Here is a 22,448-nt window from a genome sequence, read left to right on the forward strand (position 1 = left end):
AGGAAAAACTCTTTCAGTCAGAGAGTTGTGAATCTGTGGAATTCTCTGCCTCAGAAGGCAGTGGAGGCCAATTCTCAATGCATTCAAGAGAGAGCTAGATAGAGCTCTTAAGGATAGCGGAGTCGGGGGGGGTATGGGGAGAAGGCAGGAACGGGGTACTGATTGAGAATGATCAGCCATGATCACATTGAATGGCGGTGCTGGCTCGAAGGGCCGAATGGCCTCCTCCTGCTCCTATTGTCTATTGTCTAAAAAAGCTGGAGTAACTCGGCGGGACAGGCAGCATCTCCGGAGAGAAGGAATGGGTGGCGTTTCGGGTCGAGACCCTTCTTCAGACTGGTTAGGGATAAAGGAACCGAGAGATATAGACGGCGATGTGGGGAGGTAAAGAACAATAAATGAACGATGTTCAAAACAAGTAACGACGATAAAGAAAACAGTCAGCGGGTCAGGCAGCATCTCTGGAGAAAAGGAATAGGCGACGTTTCGGGTCGAGACCCATCTTCAGGCTGAGATAAGGGGAATGGGTAAACGAGAGATATAGACGGTGGTTACAGAGATATATAGAACAAATGAATGAAAGAAATGCAAAAATAAAGTGACAGCGATCAAGGATATACGGCCCATTTGTGGGCTGGGTGTAAACGAGTTTCCATTTCATTGGCCGCCGGCGCTAGGCACCTCACATTGTAGTTCCATGTTGCAACCACATAGAATCCCGAACAAAAGACCCCGTGTGTAGTGTAATAAATCACACCAGCAAACACTCTCCCGATAGCGAGCCCTCAAACATTAGCTGCTTAATACATTTGATGATTGATGCCCAGAGCTCGGGAGAAAATATTTTTCGGCATTTGTCAAGAGTTGAGAGTGTTTAATTGTCATATGTACGGGCATTGGAACAATGACATTCTTATTTGCTGCAGCCTAACAGATCTATGACGCAAGTAACACCCAGATAAATATGTAATAACCATATAACATATAACAATTACAGCATGGAAACAGGCCCGTTCGGCCCTACCAGTCCACGCCGACCACTTTCTCTGACCTAGTCTCATCTACCTGCTCTCAGACCATAACCCTCCAATCCCCTCCCATCCATATACCTATCCAATTTACTCTTAAATAATAAAATCAAGCCTGCCTCCACCACTTCCACCGGAAGCTCATTCCATACAGCCACCACCCTCTGAGTAAAGAAGTTACCCCTCATGTTACCCCTAAACTTTTGTCCCTTAATTCTGAAGTTATGTCCCCTTGTTGGAATCTTCCCCACTCTCAAAGGGAAAAGCCTACCCACGTCAACTCTGTCCGTCCCTCTTAAGATTAAAAAAACCTCTATCAAGTCCCCCCTCAACCTTCTACGCTCCAAAGAATAAAGACCCAACCTGTTCAACCTCTCTCTGTAGCTTAAGTGCTGAAACCCAGGCAACATTCTAGTAAATCTCCTCTGTACCCTCTCCATTTTGTCGACATCCTTCCTATAACTTGGCGACCAGAACTGCACACCATACTCCAGATTCGGCCTCACCAATGCCCTGTACAATTTTAACATTACATCCCAACTTCTATATTCGATACTCTGATTTATAAAGGCAAGCATACCAAACGCCTTCTTCACCACCCTATCCAATAATCAATAATACAATAAATTAATAACCGTGCCACTAGGTAGCCATGATTATGCAAAAGCAAAGTCTGTTGTGCAACCAAAGGTACAGTCCATAGAAGATCTTGGTTTGTTAAAGTTAATGTTTTGTTTAGTTGAGTTTAGAGATACAGTGCGGAAAGAGGCCCTTCGGCCCACCGAGTCCGCATCAACCAGTGATCCCCTCACATTAACACTGCCCTTATCACACTGGTGATACATTTTTACATTTATACCAAGCCAATTAACCTAAAAACATGTCCGTTTTTGGAGTGAGGGAGGAAACTGAAGATCTCAGAGGAAACCCACGTAGGTAACGGGGAGACCGTACAAACTCCGCACGGCCAGCACCCATAGTCAGGATTGAACCTGGATCTCTGGCACTGTGAGGCAGTAGCTCGACCACTACGCCACTGTGCCACCCTGATGGTTGCAGGGCAAAAGCTGTTCTTGAATCTGGTGGTCACGGGTTTTCAGGCTTCTGTATCTTCTTCCCAATGGTGGTAGTGAAATGAAATAGGGGCGTTTGATGATATTACCTGCCTTTTTGAGGCAGTGCTTCCTGTAGATACCTTCGATGGTGGGGAGGTCAGTACCCATGATGAACCAGGCAGTGTGTACCACTTTCTGTGGTCTTCTATATATTTGGACGTTGGAGTTGGTGGACCATGCTGTGATGCAATCAGTCAGTATGCTCTCCGCTGTACACCTGTAGACATTCAAGAGTGTATTCGACGACCTACCACATCTCCTTAGTCTTCCGAGGAAATAGAAGTGTTGATAACTTTCTTCATGATTGCACCAATGCGCTGGGCCCAGGATAGATCTTCAGAGATATGCACGCCCAGGAACCTGAAGGTGTTGACTTTGGGAAAGGCGTAGCATAAATGGATAAAAACAGTGCTGATATGATTCCACTGAAGGCAACTGGAATCAAAACACTGTGATATTCCTCATTATGGGTTTCATTGGAAAACTGTTGTCATATCCTGTACATATTAGACTGTGTAGCTCACAATAGTATTTATTTGGCTTCAGTTAAAAAATGTTTTGTTTAAAGTCACGTGTGATGTTTATAGAAAATGAAAATACTACAACAAATATAGGGTTAGGTTTAATATTGTCATGTGTATTGAGGTACAGTGAAAAGTTCATAATTGATAGGAGCAGAATTAGGTCATTCAGCCCATTAAGTCTACTCTGCCATTCAATCATGGCTGATCTAACTCTCCCCCTCAGCCACCTTCTCCTGCCTTCTCCCCATAGCCCCTGACACCCATACAAATAAAGAATCTATCTATCTATAACCTTTAAAATATCCGTGGACTTGGCCTCCACTGCCTTCTGTGGCAAAAACTTTGTTTTAAATGCTATCCAAATAGATCGGATATACATAGACATAAATAGTTCAAACTCAAGTACTATATGAAATAGAACCAGGAAACACGCAGTTGGTCAGGCAGCATCTGTGGAGAACAAAAGGGAGTTAATGTTTCAGAATATCAGGAGAGGTCGCGATTAGTAATAGTCACTTTTAACGAAAATACAGAGTTAGTGAAGGGACCGAGGGCAGAGAATAACATGGGAAAGCCTTGTTGTTAGATGGTTGTTAGAAGGGCTGCATGTGACAAAGGTAGAACTGATTAAATGGACTGATAGAAAGCAAAAAGGGATAAAAAGAAGGGACTGATATAAAGCAACATTTGTGGGGTGGGACAGCGAGGTCGAGGAGATAACATGGTTTTAATCAGTCAGCATTTGTAGATTTGGCATCTATATATCAGTTTGTTTTACTTTGACTCAGTAGATTGGCAGAAATGTCATCAACACGTTCAACGCAATGCATGGTATTTTACCATGGAAACACTTACTTTTTAACCTATCCTGCATTGGTGCAGCACCCTCTCCTACCCCCTCCCTCCCCTCCCCCTCCCCTCCCCTCCCCACTTCCCCTTCCCCCTCAACCCCCCTTATCCACCCTCCTCCCCGCTCCCTCCCTCCCTCCTCCCTCCCTAGGAGATAGATTTAAACTTTAAAATGTGAATAACTTTAAAAATATTACACCGATTTGAATAAAACTACTTGCATTATCACTCGTGACAATGGTGAGTAAGGTGGGCCTACAATTGTTGCGCTATCGTGTACAGTTTTGGCTGAAGTCCAGTCATAAACAAGATAACAAACGAGAGTTTTAGTATATAGATTCTGAACAAAAAAACACACTCGATAATTGCTTCAAAATACGGCATTTATTTTCGTGAGGAAAGCAACAATAATGGGTGCTCTAAAAACTAAAATTATAACAATGCAACAAAACTTTCAGAAGCAGAAGGAAGGAATAATAACATGCTTCAGACGTCCATTGGAAATTGAATCATACTGATAGTCCAAGACAATCTGTCACTAAGTTTATATGAATCTATCGATTATACACCAAAGCAGAACATTTTGAGAACTCGATGTAACAGATGAAATCATCCACTTTGCTTTCCTTTGTAGTGAGAATGTCAGAGCCATTGGTTATGATGCAAACAAACACATGAAGATAATAAGAGGTTTAAAACCAATTTCCAATGACTAGGGCTAGGAGAAGCTCAAAAGCTTAATTTGGAAATAGAGATAATGAAAAGAGAATTAAAAAAAAATTAAAGCAGTGATAAGGAATTTGGAACTAATATATAAAATATATAATATCTCACAGGTTAAAATATTATTGAAGATGGAATGTGCCCACACTTTAAGTATTATTATAAGAAGTAAAGTATTATTACTGCAAACATTTCAACCCCAGCTTGTATCGTTCAGTTAAGGAAATTATAATTGTCTGTATTTCCACTTTAATGGAGTCAGAGTCATATAGCATGTAAACAGACTTCATGGCCTAACTCTGTAGGAAGGATGCTGGTTCACACCAAAGAGAGACACAAAATGCTGGAGAAACTCAATGGGTCAGGCAACATCTCTGGAGAAAAGGAAAAGGTGACGTTTTGGTTCGAGACCCTTCTTTAGACTGAGAGTCAGGCCACATGCAAATTGGAGGAACAGCACCTCATATTTCACTTGGGCAGCTTACAACCCAGTGGTATGAATATTCAGCTTAACTGGGCAAAGCCAAGCAAGAAGTGCCATCTAAGCTAGTCTCCTTTGCCTGCAATTCCTCCAAACCTTTCCCATCCATGTGTCTTTTAAAACCCCAGGACAAAGACTGTTCAAAGTCCTATACTTGAGACGACAATCCACCAACAGGATCAAACTCAACTGCCACATGTCCTCAAACTCTGTCTGAACCGAATGCAAAGATTGAGGAGAGAAGTGGTGTTTGGACTTATGTCATGAAGGTTCCCCAGTGCGTCTTGTTGACTTCAATAGAGATTGTAAAGCAAGAAGCTGGAACATAGATGCTCTGCTGAAATTAAAAAAGGGCACGGAAATGACCTGACTCTTGAGTCAATGTATGAAGCTTTCAGAATACCAGTGATCCACACCCATTCCAAGTCACATACCACCTTCATGTTCATATTCCCTCATCACCTGCCATTCTGATGCACACATATAAGAACTTAATAGAGAGTTAGATAGGGCTCTTAATGATAGCGGAGTCCGGGGGTATGGGGATAGGGCAGGAACGGGGTACTGATTGTGAATGATCAGGTGTGATCACATTGAATGTCGGTGCTGGCTCGAAGGGCCGAATGTCCTACTCCTGCACCTATTGTCTATTAATAGGAACCTGAGGGGCAACTTTGTTTACACAGAGGGTGGTGGGTACATGGAATGAGCTGCCAGAGGAAGTAGTTGAGGCAGCATTTAAAAGACAGGTACATGAATAGGAAAGGTTTAGAGGGATATGGGCCAAACACTTGCATATGGGACTAGTGTGGAGAGGGTATCTTCCTCGTTATTATGGGTCATTTGGGCTGAAGGCCCTGTTTCCACGTTGTACGACGATGACAATCGTCGACCCAGGTTCGATCCTGACTACAGGTAAGGAGTTTGTATGTTCTCCTTGTGACCGCATGGGTTTTCTCCGGATGCAACGGTATCCTCCCACATTCCAAAGAAGTTCAAATTTGTAGGTTAATTGGCTTCTGTAAATTGTCCCCAGTGTGTAGGGTAGAACTAGTGTACAGGTGATCATTGGTTGGCGTGGTCCCATTGGGCCGAAGGGCCTGTTTTCCATTCTGTATCTACAAATTAAACTAAACTAAATAAGCTCTCCTGTTGATGGAGTCATACCTCATACAAAGGTAGATGGTGGTAGTTGTTGGAGTCAGTCATCTCAGCCTCAGATCCTCAGGCTGGTGGCCGAGGCACCACCATCTACAGCCGTTTCATCAATGACCTTCCTGCCATCATCTGGTCAGAAGTGGGAATCTTTGCTGAGGTCTTTGCAAAATGTTGATTTCAAAATCACAATCCTCATCAAATGGGCCTGAATGCAGAGAGATCTGGACAGCATTCAGGCATGGGCTGACAGGCGGATAGAAACATTTTGTGCCCTGGTAATGCTATTGAATGTCAACGTCTGCCGAAGAACACAAGAATTTTTTTGAGTTGTAAGTGTTGCCCAGTCCATCTCACAGACCAGAATCACCACCAGTGACTCCATCTACACATCACGCTGCCTCGGAAAAGTAGCTAACATAGTCCGGAAGCCCAGGATGGAAATGTTGATAGGGATGAATAGGAAAAAACTGCAGATGCTGGTTTACAACAAAGTTAGACACAAAATGCTGGAGTAACTCAGCAGGTCAGGCAGCATCTCTGGATAGAAGGAATGGGTGACGTCTCGGGTTGAGACCCTTCTGAAGAAGAAGGAGATCCAGCAGACCTTGATGGACCTAGCACAAGTGTTTGGCGAAACAGTTGCCGAGTCTGTGCTTGGTCTCGCCGACGTAAAGGGGGCCACATCAGGAACACTGAATGAGGTTGGAAGAGGTGTACGTGAACCTCTGCCTCACCTGGGAAGGATGCTGGCATCTCAGGATGGAGGTGAGGAAGGAGGCTTTGGTGAGCACATGGAGTACACTGGGTGCATGGACAGGTTGGACTGACTTGTAGAAACACGGAATTGTAGATGCTGGTTTACAAAATAAGACGCAAAGGGCTGGCTTGGATTGAGCAAACTTGGATTGATTTCTCTGGAACACCGTATGTTGAGGGAAGTTCTGATAAAGTTATGAGAGGCACAAATATGATAGTCAGCCAGAACCAATTTTCCAAGGATGGAAATGTCTAACACAATGGAGATGTGCGGACCAGGTTTTTTACAGAGAGTGGTGGGAGCCTGGAACATGCTGCCAGGGGTGGTGGTGAAGGCAGATGTGATAGTGGCGTTTAAGGGTTTGGACACGTAGGGAATGGAGCAGCATGGATCACATGCAGGTAGAGGAGATTAGTTTAATGAAGACAGGGCGGCACGGCGGTACAGCGGTAGAGTTGCTGCCTTACAGCGCCAGAGACCCGGGTTCGATCCTGACTACGGGTGCTGTCTGTGCGGAGTTTCCACGTTCTCCCCATGGCGTGATCTGCGTGTGTTTTCTCCGGGTGCTCCTGTTTCCGCCCACATTCCAAAGACGCACAGGTTTGTAGGCTAATTGGCGTGGTATAATTGTAAAACATGTCCCTAGTGCGTGTCGGGCAGTGTTAGTGTGCGGGGATTGCAGGTCAGTATGGACTCGATGGGCCGAAGGGCCTGTGTCCCACTATCTATAAACTGAACTCAGACCAGCCCACTGCACCCCCTAGCTGCTGTGATGGTGCAGAGCAGCCTCTGGCCATGGCGTCCTCTGGCGGTCGGAATGGTGCAGAGCAGCCTCTGGCCATGGCGCCCCCTGGCGGTCGGAATGGTGCAGAGCAGCCTCTGGCCACTGCGACCCCTAGCTGCTGTGATGGTGCGTGCAGCACCATCGTGTGACGGTCTGGCCATGGCGCCCCCTGGCGGTCGGAATGGTGCAGAGCAGCCTCTGGCCACTGCGACCCCTAGCTGCTGTGATGGTGCGTGCAGCACCATCGTGTGACGGTCGGGCCGTGGCGCCCCCTGGCGGCCGGGATGGTGCAGAGCAGTCTCTGGCCATGGCTCGTCCTGGCGGCCGGGATGGTGCCGACCAGCCTGTGGCCACCGCGCCCCCTGGCGGCCGGGATGGTGCAGCGCTGCGATGTCAATAAAGTTTTGGGATCGAAAGCGGCGGCGGCAACAACAACAAGATGGCGCGACCCAGGACGGACTGGTGGTGGCGGCGGTGAGGGAGAGGGACGGGAGGAGCAGTAACAGCTACTGGGCCGGGGCCGGGGACTCGCCGACCGCCGCGCCATGATGAGCGACGTGATGGAGAAGACGCTGTCGGCGCTGCCCGGCCTCCTGTCGCTGGAGGGCGGCGCCGGCATCACGGCCGCGTCCCGGCTCGGCGGCTTCATCCGCGGCCTCAGCGAGCTGGCGTCCAAACAGGTGCGAGAGGGAGGGGGGGATGGAGGCAAGGAGGGAGGGAGGGGAGGGGAGGGGAGGGGGAGGGAGGAAGGGAAAGAAAGAAAGAAAGAGAGAGAGAGAGAGAGAGAGAGAGAGAGAGAGAGAGAGAGAGAGAGAGAGAGAGAGAGAGAGAGAGAGAGAGAGAGAGAGAGAGAGAGAGAGAGAGAGAGAGAGAGAGAGAGAGGGAGAGAGAGAGAGGTGTGCTGGAGTAACTCAGCGGGTCAGGCAGCATCTCTGGAGAGAAGGAATGGGTGACGTTCAGGGTCGAGACCTTTCTTCAGACTGGAGGTTGGAGAGGAGGGAGGGAAAGGAGGAGGAAGAGGGAGGTAGGAAGGAAAAGCAGCGGGGGGAGTGGGAGGGAGGAAACGGGGAGAGGAGGAGGATTGAGGAGGGGAAGGGGAGAGAGGGAGGGGAAGTGGGAGGATTGATGGAAAGAAGGAGGGGAGGGAGCGATGGAGGAGAGGAGGAGGAAGCAGGATGGAGGGAGGTAGAGGAGGGAGGGAAGGATGGGATGGGTTTAGACAGGACAGAGTGCAGACCCTCCCCCCCCCTCTCATTTCATTCCACCAACCCTGGCCAATCTACCCCTACCCTTCCCAGAACTATCCTTCCACCCAACCAACTCTCCACCAAATCCTCCTCTGCACAGCCCCCTCCAAATAATGCCCCCTCCACAACCAAACCCATCCCCACCACAGCTTCCCCTGACCAAGCCCACCCACATTTGACAATCCCTCCCCTTTCTCTCTGATCCTTCTCCTCTTCATACTCCTTCCTCATCCAATTCTCACACACTGCCCATCCCTTTTCCCACCTCTTGTCCTCACTCTCCTTGAACAGACACTCCTTTCCCCTTATGTCGTGTTTCAGGTCAATGAAAGGTTTTGATAAATGGACATCAACTTTAAGTTTTGACACTGTTTATCTCTCCTGGGTCACTGCTAGTTGTGAGAGGATTTGCAGCACTGTCTTTTATTAGTTTTTCCAGTGATCTTGGTTGAGAAATAAATGTGAGCTAGATCACTGGAGGAAAACTCTTGTTTCTTTGACCCCCATAGTCGGGATCGAACCCAGGTCTCTGGCGCTGCAAGGCAGCAACTCTACCGCTGTACCACCATGCTGCCTGGTCTTCATTAAACTAATCTCTACCTGCATGTGATCCATACTCCTGTATTCCCTACATATCCACGTGCGTATCTAAAAGGGTTTAAAATATTTTGAATCTACCTCGTGTGAGAAGGTTGCTGATTATTTGCATAAAAAGTAGTTTTGAAATATTTACCCCACTTGGAATTTAAATGTGTCCCGTGTCAGAGGATAGTTTAAATTAATTTTCTGGATTGATTTTCCCTTCAGCATCACAAGGATAAGGTGGTTTGAATAACTTGTGCAACTGCCCACCTATCCCATGTTTCTGTGTACAATTTAAAAACAAACAGGGGCCTGTAACTCGCTGGAGTTTAGAAGGATGAGTTGGGACGTCAGTAAAACGTACCGAATAGTGAAAGGCCTGGAGAGAGTGGATGTGAAGATGTTTCCATTAATAGGCCTTAGCCTTAGAATAAAAGGACGTACCTTTAGAAAGATGGGGAGGAATTTCTTTGTCACAGACAGCTGTGAAAGCAAAGTCAGTTAATATTTTTAAGATGGAGATTGACAGATTCTTGATTAGTAAGGGTGTTAGGGGTTATGGAGAGAAGGCAGGAGAATGGGGTTGCGAGGGAAAGATAGATGAGCCATGATTGAAAGGCAGACTAGAGTAGATGGGCCGAAAAGCCTAACTCTGTTCCTGGAACATATGGACATATGAAGATTATTTTCAAGCACTTTTGTGGAACTTTTTTACTGATGCTTTGTCTATTCTGGCTCACTGTTCAGATTGTGAATTCAGCAAATGTTCTATCACTGAAGTTTTCATTCCTAAATGGTTGATATTTTTGTTTAAGGATGAGGAGAAACTGATCAAGAAGGAATTGGCCGTGTTAAAAGAACAGGTCTCTGCTCCCACCACATCTCCGGTAATTCTTAATTTCCTTTGAAGGAATAGATTATTTTTGCTGCCTTTCAATAAAGTATTTTGTAACTGGCTTGGAGCTCGCTCTGCTTTAAGTCACTTAATCACACACACACATTTTATCGTGGTATTTTTTGTTGTCAAGTCAGTCCTGAGGTCACTACAATTGGTTTTTTGATTGTTTGATTGAAGCATTGAAGGATACAGCATGGAAATAGGCCCTTTGGCCCACAGTTTACGCCGACATCCGCTCACACGATTTCCATGTTATCCCAATTTCTCATCCACTCCCTACACACCAAGGGCATTTACATAGGACAATTAACCTACAAACCCGCATGTCTTTGGGATGTGGGTGGAAACTGGAGCTGTCGCAGGGAGAGAGAGCGTGCAAACACCACACAAACAGACAGCATCCGAGGTTAGGATTGAACCCGGGGCTCTGGTGCTGTGAGGCAGCAGCTCTACTGTTGTGGCAACATCTCAAATTCTCTTTCCTTACCCACAACTGTATTATTTGTGCAAGGTTAGCTGAGTTGCTTTGCATCTGAGATGATCCTTCAGACAGAGTGACACTGTGGCATCTTTCTCCTCTCAGCCATGCATGGACATTAGCACACAAGATGCTTGCCTTCCCCTTGACCAGTCGTGCTCCATAGATGGATATGCAAGCAACTGCAGATGTTGCAATCTTGAGAAAACACAGTGGGTCAGGGAGCATCTGCAGAGGGGAATGGACGGATAATATCTGGGTTGGAACCTCACTTGACCCATCTGAAGAAGGGTCTGGGCCTGAAAAGTCATCTGCCCATTCTCCTCCACAGATGCTGCCTGACTTGCTGAGTTCTACCAGCACTTTGTGCTTTGCTCCATTGTTGAACTGGCTTCAAACTATGCCCCCTGGTCCACCTGATGCCATAAAGCAGTCTGACAGAGTGTGACATGCTGATGAGTATCCCCAAAATTTATATTTACAAATTAGACTTCAGTTGAGAAACACAGACAGACACAAAGTACTGGAGTAACTCAGCAGGTCAGGCAGCATCTCTGGAGATAAAGGTTTTGTGATGTTTCGGTTTGGGACCCTTCTTCAGACTCAAATGAGTCTGACTTCAGAGTTTGAAAATGAGTCTGAAGAAGGATCCCGGTCGTAATGTCACCCAGCCTTTTCCTCCAGAGATGCTGCCTGACCCGCTGAGTTACGCCAGCACTTTGTGTCTATCTTTGGTATAAACTAGCATCTGCTGTTCCTTGTTTATACTTTCAGTTGAGAGAAGTTAATGAAAGATCTAAAGCCAGTAACCACAGCATTCCAGCGATGGTGAAGAGCTGGAAGATTTTGAACGCTGCAATCACTGTTTGAACGAATTGTTCCTTAATACCTTCTGGTGTTGTTACAGAAGCAAATGCGTGAATGTTTGGTGCGTCTCATCTACTGTGAAATGCTGGGGTACGAGGCCTCCTTCGGATACATACACGCAATCAAGTTAGCTCAGCAGGGCAGCCTGATGGAAAAAAGAGTTGGTATGTTCCCCAGTGTTTTTAAAAATACACAGCATTTTAAATGTGCAGTTTAGTTGCGCTGGTGAAGCAGCACTGGGGTGGTACTGAACCGTATCAGGCATAATGTTTGAAATTCCACTTATTAGTCAATGGTCTACTGTTCAGTTGACTGGTAAAGGTTCTAAAATTGGCCACCGTATTTTGTGGATGCAGAGAAGGAAGTAAAACAAAGCTTCTCATGCTTGCTTGTGACTTTGTGCTTGCCTGCTGAGGGCAGGTTTTAGTTTTAGAGATACAGCGTGGAAACAGGCCATTCGATCCATGCCGACCAGCGATCACCCTTACACTAGTTCTATCCTACACCACTAGGGGCAATTTACAGAAGCCAATTAACCTACAAACCTGCATGTCTCTGGAATGTAGGAGGAAATCAGAGCACCCGGAAGAAGCCCACATGGTCACAGGGAGAACCTATAAACTTCGTACGGACAACACCTGTAGTCAGGATCGAACCTGGGTCTCTGGCGCTGTAAGGCAGCAGCTCTACTGCTGCGCCACCATGCCATCCAGTTAATTAGTTAATTTTCAATGTATCTCCTGATCGTTGTTGATTAATTGTCATTACTATGTGCAATCCTCTACATTGTGGCTACCTTTGTGTAGACTAGTCAGGCGGTGAGAAAGCTGTGTCACGTTGTCAGCCTGCATTAGTTGAATGTGACATTTGAGTTTGCCAAAGATTAGCACTACAGATTTCTGCAAAATATGCGCATTGTCATGCTGAAATTCTGCAGTGGAGATTTGTTTGAGAATCATACTGAGCGTACTCATGTTTACTTGTTTATTCATTGCTAGGCTACTTGGCCGTTTCTCTCTTTCTAAATGAGGGACACGAGCTGCTGCTACTGCTTGTGAACACTGTCCTAAAGGTAAGAAATATCCCAACTGATCAGTGATTAATCCTGACTATTAATCTGTGAACTGAATTAAAAACTAATGGAAGTGTTGCCTTAGTTTATTGCCTTGGTGTGGGTGATGCCGCAGTTACTACTCAGCTTACAAGCCTATTAGTTTATTACCAATAGCATCTTCAAAACAAAAAGGTGACATAGCAACTTTTTATTGCAGGGCCACGTGGAGTGAGCAATCTGTCCTTATTGTATGAAAGTCTGGCTTTTACTGGCCTTTTAGGAATGTCTTCCTTCATTTTTAATAATCTTTCATTGAAAATCCTACACCAGCATCAGTAAATTGCACCCTGTCATTTCTGGGGGTAGTGGGATTGATTGATTGATTGAATTGATGGAAAGGTACAGCCCTTCAGCCCAACAAGTCCACATTGATCACCCGTTCACAAAGCTTTTCACTGTACCTCGGTACATGTGGTATAAACTGAAAACCCATTCAGACTAATTCTATCTAGTTCAGGAGTTTCATTTTGTGCATTGTTTTATATCATTTTGTTTTAACTGCTTTAAAGAGAAATATTGGTTCCTTATGGAGTTTTGTTGGCTAAAGTAAAATTGCTCTGTGTGGTATCAATGTCATTGAGCACACCAAGTCATCACACTGTTGCTTGATGATTTATATGATTAGTACACGAGTAACTGGTGTAACTTAAACACCCAAAATGATAAAAAAAAAGCTGTGTAGGGACTCTAGAAAGAGCATTGCAATGTTGGAAGTTTCCCAAGACTGAATCATTTAATTTAGTCTTTACACTTAGAAACCAAGCCCTTCGGCCCACTGAGTCCGTCCGACCAGCAATCGCCACGTACACTAGCACTAGCCTACACACGAGGGATAATTTACCACTTACAGAAGCCAAACAACCTACAAAGCTGTATGTCTTTGGAGTATGGGAGGAAATCCACACAGTCACGGGGAGAACGTATAAACTCTACAGCCAGCAGCCAAAGTCAGGATCAAATCCGGGTCTCTGGTGCTGCATTTTCTTTAGAATTAGATGATAAATAAAACCTGCTGTGCATCCATATAAGTTAGTGGAGCTTGTCCAAATATTTGAGAAGATATATCCTTTGTATTTTTATTTCAAGCATTTGGTGCAATTGTACTAATTCTAGAAAATCTTGGTCTACTTGCAGGATCTCCAGAGCACAAACCTTCTTGAGGTTTGCATGGCTTTGACTGTTGGCAGCCAGCTTTTTCCACTGGATATGATCCCTGCCGTTCTTCCTCTGGTTGAAGAGAAGCTTCAGCATTCAAAGTAAGAGACGAGAATGGAAGATGGCAACATCGTGAGGTGTAATTTATCGAGCATTTGTTTCACCGTGGAATCCTGCCGGAGTACATGACAAATCAGGGTGTTTTGCTGGGTGCATAAAAATGTTCACTGTGGGTGAAAAGACTCCCACTCTACGTAGCAGGAGAACAATCTTGGGGAGAACTAAATAAATAAATTAGTTTATTATTGTCAGGTGTGAAAATTTTTTTTTAATCACGTACTATTAGGAGGGGAAGAAAGGACTTGAAACAGCCTCGGAACCAGGATTAAGCTGCGAATCCCAAAACGTTTTATGTACCTTAAATCCAAGAAAGTAGTGAGGGAAAGGTGGAGCCATTCAGGAACCAAAGGGGAAATCATCATATCATATCATATCATATATATACAGCCGGAAACAGGCCTTTTCGGCCCTCCAAGTCCGTGCGCCCAGCGATCCCCGTACATTAACACTATCCTACACCCACTAAGGACAATTTTTACATTTTACCCAGCCATGTATGGCTTTGGGGGATATGAGGGGGGTCCTAAATCAGCATTTACCAGGGAAGGATATGAAAAATGAAAAGTTAGGGGAAGGGTACACTGATAAGCTGGAACATGTCAGTGTCAAGTTAAATGATCTGTGCCTGCCTTTACAAACTTTTGTCATCACGTAATACACAACTTTGCTCTGTATTTATTGATTGACCACAATTGGACTCTGATTTTAAAAAAAATAGGTCATTTAGCTTAACTGTTGAATAATAAATAGTGTTGCTTCTCATCACCATAATGCAATGCATCGTTTTCAGACAATGATCGTGAACAATTAGAGAAATTTATAAATCTCTACTATAAATGTTAGGGTCTCTTTCTTTCATAATTCTCAATTGCATTGGCTGTCAGAACAAATCTTTATTTCACAAGTGGGCTTGGCAGTATCGCATGCTTTGAGGGAGACCATGTAAACCATTGAAGGAAAACTTGAGAATTGTGTTGTTTTTATGATGAGATCACGTAGAAAATCTGAGATGTTGATTATGTGACTCCTGTCAGCATAGGAGTTTTAAAATTCATAATTATGAGTGCAATTATGTAAACATAACTAAAATGAGAATATTACTTCATAGGGAAATAATAAGAAGAAAAGCAGTGCTTGCGTTGTATAAGTTCTATCTTATTGCTCCAAATCAAGTTCAACACATTCATGACAAGTTTAAGAAAGCCCTGTGTGACAAGGACCCTGGAGTCATGGCTGCCTCTCTTCACATCTACCTTCTGCTGATTAAGGTACCATGGTGTAATAAATTATTTTGTTGTTGTTGTTGTGGTTTTCTTTTGCCTCATAAATGCAATATTGTCAAACCTCATTCTTTTGCCAACAAGTCGCACTGAAGTAATGGATGCAGAATGCTAAACTAAAATGATCTAACTGTTTAATAATTCAGTCAGTCCATTAACTCTGGGGTATGTTATTGCAATCATAAACAGTGTTTGTGTGTGTCTACATAAGTAGTGGCATTGTATGATTGCTGACTATTGCACATTCCACCATCTGCAGTCTCTTGTATTCCATTGGCAGCTGAGTTGGATTGTCCACCGGGTCTGCGCCGACCAGCGATTCCTACACATCAGGGATAGTTTGCAATTTTTGCAAAAGCCAAAATAGCTTGCAAACCTGCATGTCTTTGGAGTGTGGGCACCTGGAGAAACCCCACACAGATCGCGGGGAGAGCGTGCAGGCTCCGTACAGACGGTGCCCGTGACCAGGATTGACAATAGACGATAGGTGCAGGAGGAGGCCATTCGGCCCTTCGAGCCAGCACCGCCATTCAATGTGATCATGGCTGATCATTCTCAATCAGTACCCCGTTCCTGCCTTCTCCCCATACCCCCTGACTCTGCTATCCTTAAGAGCTCTATCTAGCTCTCTCTTGAATGCATTCAGAGAATTGGGCTCCACTGCCTTCTGAGGCAGAGAATTCCACAGATTCACAACTCTGACTGAAAACGTTTTCCTCATCTCAGTTCTAAATGGCCAACCGCTTATTCTTAAACTGTGGCCCCTTGTTCTGGACTGGGGTCTCTGGCGCTGTCGGGCGGCAACTCTACCGCTGTGCCGCCCCTCGGGTGGGGCAAGTAGACCTTCAGGTGTCGGTGTCCCCAGAACAGGGTGACACTAATTAATTGCCCCCAGGGTAGGGTGGGTTTGTTCCGATAAAGTGGTCATGGGTTTGTAAGTCATTATCCAGCAACTCAGTCGGCACGCTATGGGGCCAGGTGGAAGGTTGTGCAACAGTGAACGTTGAGGACAGTTACCAAGGAAGCAAAGGACCATGTTCCCTGCTCTAGTAGGTTGATGACTCCAGGAGGGTGATAGTTGATAACAAGTTTTAAGCTTTACTTAATCTAAGTATGCTAGTGTAAAAATATTTCTGTCGATTATTCACGAGGGTATTGCGTGGAATCGAGGGCCTGAGCTACAGGGAGAGGTTGGGCAGGCTTGGACTTTATTCCTCAGAGAGCAGGAGGATGAGGGATGATCTTTGGGTGGCGCAGCAGTAGAGTTGCTGCCTTACAGCGAATGCAGCACCGGAGACCCGGGTTCGATCCCGACTACGGGTGCTGTCTATGGAGTTTGAATATTCTCCCCGTGACCTGCGTGGGTTTTCTCCGAGAACTTCGATTTCCTCCCACACTCCAAAGATGTACAGGTTTGTAGGTTAATTGGCTTGGTAAATGTAAAAGTTGTCCCTAGTGTGTGTAGGATAGTGTTAATATGCGGGGATCGCTGGGCCGAAAGGGCCTGTTTCCGCGCTGTATCTCTAAACTAAAATCATTCCCATATTTTCTGATACAAATCACTTGGAAACACTTAGGAATGAAATCCCTCATTGATTTCCCCCTTACCCCTTAGCCTTAATACGTGTGACCCAGTTAGAGCAATTTGGTAATAGTGGATAGTCAACCACTTATTAAAAACGAAACTATGATGAAAATACTTGTTTTGTATGAAGTAGCATCAGTCTGAACTGTGCCTCTCTAAGGGAAAGAGTGATGAGCATGTGAATTGAAACGGTAGACACAAGGAACTGCTGGAATCTTGAGCAAAAGAAACAAAGCAGTGAAGGAACTCATGCAGCGTCTCTGGAGAACATGGGTGACATTTTGGGTCGGGGCGCTTTACTACCTTGAGCAGGTTTTGCAATGGAACAGTAAAATGTAAAAACAATGAATTGCAGATGCTAGTTTACACATGTGAAGAAGGGTCCTGACCTGAAACGTCACCTATCCATGTTCTCCAGAGATGCTGCCTGACCTGCTGAGTTACTCCATCACTTTGTTTTTTTTTGTTGTAAACCTGCAGTTCCTTGTTTCTACAAAGTACTGGAAGAACTCAGCGGGCCAGGCAGTACCTTGGAGGGTTATGTGGACACATGAAACTGCAGATGCTGGTATGCCAAACATGGCACAAAGTGCTCTGTGGAAGGAATGGACAGATCATATTTCGGGTCAGACTCTGCAGATGCTGTCTGACCTGCTGTGTTTGTCCAGCATTATGTTTTGTATTGAATTGAAAAGGTAATTGTTGCTTCTACGGCGTAAAGAAATGAAAGTTAATAGTTCAATTCCTGTATTTTAGGACAATCCAGATGGCCATAAAGATTTGACTGGGAGCTTTGTAGCTATTCTTAAGCAAGTGGTTGGAGGAAAGCTTGCAGTGGACTTCAACTACCACAGCGTACCAGCGCCCTGGCTGCAGATCCAGTTGCTGAGGATTTTAAGATTGTTGGGAAAAGATGATCCGGTGTAAGTTATTCCTTGCTTAGTTTTCCATCCAATATATAAATCTACCATATTTGAAAATGAAACAAAATCTAGGAAGTACACTATCACCATTTTTGTATGTTATAGGAGCAGAATTAGGCCATTTGGCTCATCTAGCCTACTTTGCCATTCTATCTCTCTTTCCCTCTCAACCCCTGCCCTCTCATATTCCCTGACACTCAAACTAATCAAGAATCTGTCAATCTCTGCCTTAAAAATATCTGTTGACTTGACCTTCATAGTCTTCTGTGGCAACGAATTCCACAGATTCACCACCCTCTGACTAAAGAAATTCCTCCTCATCTTTCTAAAGGTACATCCTTTTATTCTGATGCTATGGCCTCTGGTCCTAGACTTTCCCACTAGTGGAAACATCCTCTCCACATCCACCCTGGACTGAAGGGCTGGGGAATATTTCTATCGGCTGGTTGAGGCTGTAGAATCACATGTGGCCCAAGTAATAATAATAAGCAATGGCATTGCCAATTAGTTCTAATGCAGCTAGTTAAAATCTTGAATACAATTATTTTAATTACAGATTGGTCTTCTGTAATGTATTCAAGAATTTTTCACGCGAAGGGGGGTGGGTGTATTGTACGACCTGCCAAAGGAAGTAGTTGAGGAAGTTACTATCACAGCGTTTAAGAAACATTTGGACAGGTTACATGGATATGGCAGGTTTAGAGGGATATGGGCCAAACGCAGGCAGGTGGGACTAGTGTAGATGGGACATGTTGCAGGCAGGTGGGACTAGTGTAGATGGGACATGTTGGTCAAGTTGGGCTGAAGGCCGTGTTTCCATGTTGTATGACTCTACATTAAAATAAAATGTCGTTATATTAAATCTTTTTATAGGTCAGGAATGTTTGTGAATATCGACAGATAGAAAGTGGTTCCCATATTAAAAGTCCTTGTTTCTCTTCAGCCCTTTATTTATATTTATAATGGTAACTGTCTCTGTAAACTTGTCACACTGTAATTGTCCCCTCTCTCTCCCTCAGCAGTGGTGCTGCAGTAACTCCACTGAGGGGAAGCTTGACAAGTGCACAGTGGCAGCTTCCACTATAAATGTGGGCGTAGGAATTCAAAATGGAAAAGTTGCATCCAGGTGAGGTTTTTAACAAGCAGACAGGGATTATATTTGTATCCAGAAATCTATGCATATAGGGGTTATCTATTTTAAAGCGTGCATTATGTATTTTCGACGACGTAAGAATGTCCGTTGTTGCTCATCATTAACATGCCAGTCCTTGCATGTAGAAATTGGAGCTTGTATTTTTATGCAGTGGAGGCAGAGGAGCGAGGTTGGAGTGTAAGGGTGCGTCCAGTGGAGGCGGGGTGCAGGGGGTTTGTTGCCAGTTCCACCACCAGGCTCCTGAGGGAAGTAGGAGTCAAAGGAAAGCAACCAAAGAATTTGCCAGTGCTGCCGAACGGAGCAGTCACTGGCTGTGGCTGAAAAGAAGAGATGCTGTCTGGGCTGCCACGTGACCATCTAGAGGCTAACCATAAGACACACACCCAGGTCTGATCACCCTGCGGTGGGCCTGCCTTGACTGAGGGTGCCTTGTGATAAAAGGCCGAAACACCCAGTGACGTTGAGGCACACAACTGAAGATGTGTCTGAATGGTAGCAACATCACCTAGTGGTCATCCCTAAGAACAACACCATGCAAGTCAGTTGTAGTGCTAAACCTCAGGGATTGTAACAGCCAGTCCTACTAATCAATCTTAAAAAGGAAAAGCAGACGGTTATAGTGCATTTCAATAGTGATAATGCTTCAGAAGTATTTAATTGTCTGACATGGAAGATAAGGAATAACAATGTTTGCGCCGAACATAATGCCAAGTTAAATGGATCTCATCTGGAAACTGATGGAATCCAGCACCACGTGTCACAATCTCAGAATAAGGCGTTCTTTAGGAATGATATTGTTTCACCAAGAGTGTAGTGAATCTTTGCATTCTCTACCCTGGCTGTGGAGGCTCAGTAGTTTATTCAGATTAGAGAGAGATAGATTATTAGATATTAAGTCACTTGAGATGTGGGACTTGACTGGATTATAATAATTCCATTGGAAATTAAATTTGTATCTTTAAAGTAGTGCTGCTACATGTTACAAGATCATAAGGTTTTCAGGGTCAAATCCCATTCCAGTGACCTGCGTATGGAATTTAGGATGCGGTCACATCACTGAGAGAATGCTTGAATGTCTGGTGGAATCCTTTGAATGAATTATTAAATTGAGATCATGCCTGAATGTTTGACTGAACAGTGAAGTTGCATGGCAATTTTGAAGAATAATAGTTGTTAGTGTCATAGTCACACAGCATGGAAACAAGCCCTTCGGCTCAACTCGTCCATGCCGACCAAGATGCTCTGTCCATGGTAGTTCCATTCGCCCACATTTGCCCCATATCCTAAACCTTTCCTATCCATGTATCTATCCAAATGTCATTTTAAATGTTGTTATTGTACAACTGCTTCCTCTGGCAGCTCGTTCCATATGCCTACCTCTGTGTGAAAAGGTTGCTCCTCGGGTTCCTATTAAATCTTTCCCCTCTCACCTTAAACCTATGCCCTCTAGTTCTTGATTTCCTTATCCTGGGGAAAAGACAGTGCATTCACCCTAACTATTCCCCTTGTGTATAAATCAATATGTTAAAATAGCAGCTAAAATTCACAATTACTGCTGTGAAATTCTTTGGGATATTCTGAGCTAATGAAAGGCACATAAAATCAATCTGTGTTCTTTCTTTGTACAAGCCACCTTTCTTTAAAATATCTAGCATTTTAAAATAATTCACTTCATTAATCTAAATTTATCTTTGCAATGTGTTTTTATTTTGGCGCAGAACGAGTGAATTAATGTACGATGTTCTTGATGAATCTTTACGAAGAGCTGATTTGAACCACAATATAACCTATGGTAAGTAACTCTAGGCACTTGACTTTACTTCTGTGGGTCCACACCAACGAGCAGATGCCCTGGAGAGAAACTTTCAAACTGGGAAATAGTTAACTAATAGCCTCTTCAGCTGGCTAAAATTTTCCAGTGACCACATACGGGTATTTGGTATACACTTCTTGAGCTCAACAGTATATTATAATGATCAATTTTGGCCTAAACTAAACCAACCAACCTTAAATCCTCTGAACTGGACTGCTAATTATAGTTTTTCCCTATGTTTCTGAAGGCAGAGGGGTTCGCTTTGCATGGATGTAATCTGGTTGCCTCCTGTGGTTTGAATGGGAACCATGCCAGTGATTCTTTAAGGAGATCTTTTTGTTGGCCGCTTATTTATTTCATTTCTGGACTCTGTAACCATAACCATTGTCTTCAGTAAACAATACTCTGACATTAATCTCACCAATTTGTATAAACCCCAAGCCGCCTCTGGTGCAACTGTACGAATTTGTGACGCACCATAAATAAACTTGCTAATGTTTTAGCTTGAGTTGAATAGTTCTGTCTTTTTCAATTAATCAATTTGGAGAGAATATATTGGCAATAAATCACCAAGGCCTACTAGATCTCCTGGTTGCCAACCATTTTAACTCCCCATCCCATTCCCATACTGATCTCTTCTGTCCTGGGCCTCCACAGCAAGAGTGATGCAATATGCAAAATGCAGGAATAGCACCTCCATATTCCGCTTGGGTAACTCATAACCCAATGGTATGAACATTAAATTCCCCAATTTTAGGTCATCTTTAACAACCCCCTCCCCCTTTCCCCTCACACCCCCTTTCTTTCCCTCCTCCTCCACCTTCTCTGTGCTTCTCCTATTTCTCCTCTCCACCTACATTCCTTCCTCTGGCTTCACAATTCACAACGCTTCAATCCTTTTGTCTCACACCTTTAAAAAAAAATCTCTGGTCTTTGTCCAACCATCTGCCTATCAAAACCCTCCCTTGTTCACCTATTACCTGCCATGCTTTGTCCTGTCCTTCCTCTCTTTTAGTTTTCTTTCCCCTTCCCCCTACAATCAGCCTGAAGAAGGGTCCCAACCCAAAATATTACCTACCCGAGTTCTAGAGGGATCCTGCCTGACCCCCTGAGTTACTCCAGCACTTTGTGTCTATTCTTTTGCCAAGAAATCATTGCCAGATTCAAACAATTGCCAATTCTTTACATTTTGTCTTAAATATGTATAGTTCTTTTTCCGGTTGGCACATTGTTGCAATGCAGAAGAATAATTCTTTAGACTCTCATCAAGAAACGCGTTTCTGCAGCTTCCATGTTGCATCTTCTCCATTTTAATATTGTGTTTTTCAGCAATTTTGTTTGAGTGTATTCAAACAATATATACCATTCATCCAAAGTCAGAATTGTTGGAGAAGGCAGCAAAGTGTACTGGAAAGTTTATCTTATCACCAAAATACAACCTAAAATATCTAGGTAAGGATATTAGATGATTTGTCTTGTAATAATTTTATTTTGCATTGTATTGTTTATGTTGACAAGTGAACATTGTATTTAAATGTTCCAGGATTAAAAGCACTCACATACGTAATCCAGCAAGATTTGAATCTAGTTCTTCAGCACCAGTTGACAATAATTGAATGTTTAGATCACTCTGACCCGATTATAAAGAGAGAGGTAAGTCATTTTGACCCAGGCAGTTTGCTTGATAAGCCGAATGAAATGATGGGATTGTTTATATTCAAAACATTAATTTGAAGGTTCATTGAATCTACCAGTGGATTGATTTACTGTTCTTGTTTTTATTCTGAATTAATTTAAGTTCAGTTGGCTTCAAA

General features: G+C 44.1%; 1 protein-coding gene across 5 annotated transcripts in view; it reads left to right on the forward strand.

The window, feature by feature from the left end:
• Positions 1 to 7,874: 7,874 nt before the first annotated feature.
• ap4e1 (adaptor related protein complex 4 subunit epsilon 1) overlaps positions 7,875 to 22,448 on the forward strand; it is a 39,619-nt gene continuing 25,045 nt past the window's right edge. For 2 of the 5 annotated variants that reach the window (XM_078427277.1, XM_078427273.1), the window contains exons 1-10: positions 7,875 to 8,099; positions 10,064 to 10,135; positions 11,532 to 11,655; positions 12,490 to 12,563; positions 13,740 to 13,861; positions 14,989 to 15,148; positions 17,502 to 17,668; positions 20,540 to 20,613; positions 21,964 to 22,086; positions 22,178 to 22,287. In XM_078427277.1, the coding sequence (XP_078283403.1) occupies positions 7,965 to 8,099; positions 10,064 to 10,135; positions 11,532 to 11,655; positions 12,490 to 12,563; positions 13,740 to 13,861; positions 14,989 to 15,148; positions 17,502 to 17,668; positions 20,540 to 20,613; positions 21,964 to 22,086; positions 22,178 to 22,287 (1,161 nt within the window). In that variant the 5' untranslated portion in view covers positions 7,875 to 7,964. Of the gene's footprint in view, positions 8,100 to 8,330; positions 8,406 to 9,220; positions 9,307 to 10,063; positions 10,136 to 11,531; positions 11,656 to 12,489; positions 12,564 to 13,739; positions 13,862 to 14,988; positions 15,149 to 17,501; positions 17,669 to 20,539; positions 20,614 to 21,963; positions 22,087 to 22,177; positions 22,288 to 22,448 lie in introns of those variants that run through there. The other 3 variants (XM_078427274.1, XM_078427275.1, XM_078427276.1) reach the window with 3 other exon arrangements.

This window comes from Rhinoraja longicauda, chromosome 33 (genome assembly GCF_053455715.1).
Source record: "Rhinoraja longicauda isolate Sanriku21f chromosome 33, sRhiLon1.1, whole genome shotgun sequence".
In the NCBI taxonomy this organism is placed as follows: Eukaryota; Metazoa; Chordata; class Chondrichthyes; order Rajiformes; family Arhynchobatidae; genus Rhinoraja; species Rhinoraja longicauda.